Source organism: Vanessa cardui, chromosome 19 (genome assembly GCF_905220365.1).
Source record: "Vanessa cardui chromosome 19, ilVanCard2.1, whole genome shotgun sequence".
NCBI lineage: Eukaryota > Metazoa > Arthropoda > Insecta > Lepidoptera > Nymphalidae > Vanessa > Vanessa cardui.
This window is the reverse complement of record NC_061141.1, coordinates 10,590,973-10,594,471: the sequence shown is the minus strand read 5'-3', so window position 1 is coordinate 10,594,471 and position 3,499 is coordinate 10,590,973. Positions and strand designations below refer to the sequence as shown.

At 34.2% G+C, this 3,499-nt stretch overlaps 1 protein-coding gene across 1 annotated transcript; it reads right to left on the bottom strand.

Moving 5' to 3' along the window:
• Window positions 1-1,611: 1,611 nt before the first annotated feature.
• On the bottom strand, window positions 1,612-2,154 carry LOC124537763. Its single transcript, XM_047114651.1, has one exon. The coding sequence runs from the start codon at window positions 2,152-2,154 to the stop codon at window positions 1,612-1,614; it is 543 nt and encodes a 180-aa protein (XP_046970607.1).
• Between the last annotated feature and the right edge of the window lie 1,345 nt (window positions 2,155-3,499).

Genomic DNA, 3,499 nt, shown 5'->3' with positions numbered 1-3,499 from the left:
CGAACAATAAGAAATTAGACCACCCGGAGTAGCACCAATCAGAAATTTAATTGTATTTTTGTTTTTATAATTACTAAATGTGGCCTGTTGTGATAATGGATTACTTGGTTTACATATTGGCACTTCTGTAGAATCAATGATTATTCTTGTATTTTCAAAATTCTCAAAATTTTCTGGAGTATAATATCGTACCAACTCCTGGGTAGGCCATATGTCAATTAATGACCAAGTATCATACATAAAATTTACCCAGGTTATAAAAACATTAGATAACTACACTTTGACTGATACCAAATATTTTTGATAGTTCAAAATTACAATAATTACACCTCAATTTCATTATTGTTAGTAAAAACTGGTCTTCGACACTAAGAGATATTACATTTCCTGATTTATTATTATTTGTAGGCCATATAAAGTATTCAAAACAAATTTAAATTTTTTGTATGTTTCTAGCCCAGTATAAAACTTTACCGATGTGTCATCAAAAATTAGTTCTTCGGTAGAAAATAATCTCATCAGAATAGAGGTTTGAGTTAATTTATTGTTATTATTTAGAACTATGGTATTGTTGTTACTTGCAGATTGCTGTTCATTTATGTTTAAAATTTCACTGTCTAGACTTTCGGTATTATTAAAACTTAAGAAATTTGGTGCAAATAATTGTTTTTTCAGGTTTCTGTTTCGCAGTCTCTCCTCTCTAGCAGCTGCGTAAGGTGGTGGAAACTTTGACCAAGAGAAAACAGATGGAATCGCATTTTCCATTAGATTTCGGCGCTTTAATTCGAATCCTGCAATTTACACAAGAATGTTGCATATTATATTTGTGAAAAATTTGAAAAAAGGCAAAATATAAGAATATACCAATTCACCTGTAGACGATTTCACAGTTTTATAATCATTATCTGTAAAATGATGTCCACATAATAGTAAATATGAAGATTCAACTTTGGCCAATTCTGGCCGTTTTATTGCTTTGGCCCACAACCTCTTCCTAGTTTTATCTTTCGGGAACAAATGGTTACCATTTTCTTTGCATCATAACACAGCACACTTCGTTATTTTAAACATTTTTTTAAAATTAAAAGCTTCAAAAAGAGATCTAAAATAAAACTGAATTCAACCAAACAAAACTTTGCAGTTTGCACAGATATGCATACCTAGATCATAAGAATCGCGACACTTAGCGGGAAAAAATGGCAAAAATCTTCCCAATTGTATATAAATATTATTTTTTGAATGATTTATGTTTTCAATAATATTGGGTTAAATAAAGGCTGTCTCAGTAAGAGTGCACTTTTAAATTTGGATATTTTTTTCTTGTAACTTGGTGGCAGCACTTATTCAAAATATTAAAAATGGAACGCTATTCGAAAAAAAATCATGATTGTGAAAACTAATTACAAAACTAGGGTAAGATACGCTGAAACCGCTCGCACTTCGTCAAATGATCAGATCGACCAGTACCTACGTTAAAATGTGCACTTTTACTGAGACACCCTTTATATAATAATTGTATGGAACTTTTAAAATAAAACCAAATGTTTCAATAATTTTCAACGTTTATGGGCCTTAAAATCTAAAATATATCTTAATCTCTTAAAATCTAACCTAACGTAACTCTTCAACTCCACTCATATAATCTAAATCAGATTCAGAATCGGTTCGCGAGTCTGTTGTCACTGATTCACTGTCATCTCCAGTGTTGATGATGAATAATTCGTCTACCAATCTATCTTTACGCCAGTATTCTTCTTCAAGCCTCTTCACGTGATTTAACTCTTTTTTCCAATCAGCAGGAGTAATTGTCTGCAAAGCCTCCAAAGTTAATTGTTCTACCTTACTCTCCAACTGTTCTACATTCTTGTCAGAAACTCTTTGTTTTACGAGGATCCAGATATACTCAATGGGATTGAGGTCGCAGTTATAGGGTGGCAGTCTTACTATTTCGTGGCCATGGTCAGTAATTAATTTATCTACGGTATATTTTTTCGGCGGTTTGTGTCCTTTTATTAACAAATACAGTTCCGGTTTCGTGTAGTGTTCGGGTAACTCAATATTACGTGCTTGGAGCCACTCAACCATCACATGTTTTCTTGCACTCATCTTGGGAGTTTTCTCGTCCTCTTTACTGTGGTAGGGGGCATTGTCCATCACAATAATACTGTTAGGGGGTATGATGGGTATTAGTTTTTTCCTTAAACCATTTTGTAAAATTTTTATCATTCATTTGATCGCGATAATCACCGGTTTTTGTATTTCATTTAAACATTAAAAGTGCGTTATCCACAAATCCTAACTCATTTCCAGCGTGAACGATTGTCCAGCGGCGACCAGGGCTATCGTTCTTTCTCACTCCAACATCCCTAGCAGACTGCCAACAGCTTTTGACAGTATAGCCATAATTTTGCGCATAGTGGGTTTTTCTTTGCGGACTGTGTACATTGAATTAATAATATTTCTCAATGCTGATAGCGCAAATCCGTCCAAAAATTCTTTTTTGCCACTTTTTTTTTAATCGGCGTTTTAATTTTACTGCCGCTAGCCGTAGCTATTTTTGTTTTGGGGCCTTAATTTTGTCACTGTATTTTTTGCTATCCCTGTAGCGCTCAATACACGCTGTGTGACCTTAGTTGTATGTTGTAAATGTTTTAAAATTAGAATATATATAGAACAACTAGAATTGACTTCGGCATAACTACGTCATCACTAGTGTCAGATGCATTTTTGAGGGATCAAGTTACATTTTGAAGTAGTACCTTAGATTCCTCCTTCTCTTTTTCAAAATAATCGTCCACTTTAATAACAATTTCACGAGCACGACTGGGAAGTATTTTCCTACTCATTTTATCTCTAACATTATAAAACTTAACAAAAATAGCAGCAAACAAAACAAGGTAACAAGAAAAAACAATAATAAAAATGTACGTTGTCACAATTCACAACTCGATACGCGTACTTGCCGGCCGGTGTTGCTAACGGTACTGAGTGTTCATTGTCACGAGATTACGTCATCAAAACGGCGGCCAGGCGCATTAGCAATTTGCGGGGATTATACTACCTATCCTTACCATTTTATCGTAATCATAGTACTACTTGCGTGATCATTATAATGCAGTGTTTCCCAAACTTCTCGGGACCGAGACCCATCTACAAGAAAGTTTAAAGATCGCGGCCCACCTTGTATCATGAAGACAAAAAAGCAGCGGTATGTTGCTGCCGCAGCATTTACGCGTTTATTCTTATCGTAAGTTCACCACCATACCATCATCATCAGCCTACTGACGTTCACTGCTGGACTTGGGCCTTTTCTAAAATTCGTCACCACACCCATTTCAATTAAGAAAAAATAAAAACTTCCAATTGTAATATTTTTTTTTAATTAATAAAATTATTTGACATGATATTTCAATGAGAATGAGAGGGACGCATTTGTTTTCTATTTTTTTTCCATTACAGCTTTAGCGTCGACATCGATTTTAGTCACTTTTAATCGTAA

Bases quoted from the DNA above. Each gene is read 5' to 3' on its own strand.
- LOC124537763 (XM_047114651.1), bottom strand. From the start codon at position 2,154: ATGGACAATGCCCCCTACCACAGTAAAGAGGACGAGAAAACTCCCAAG.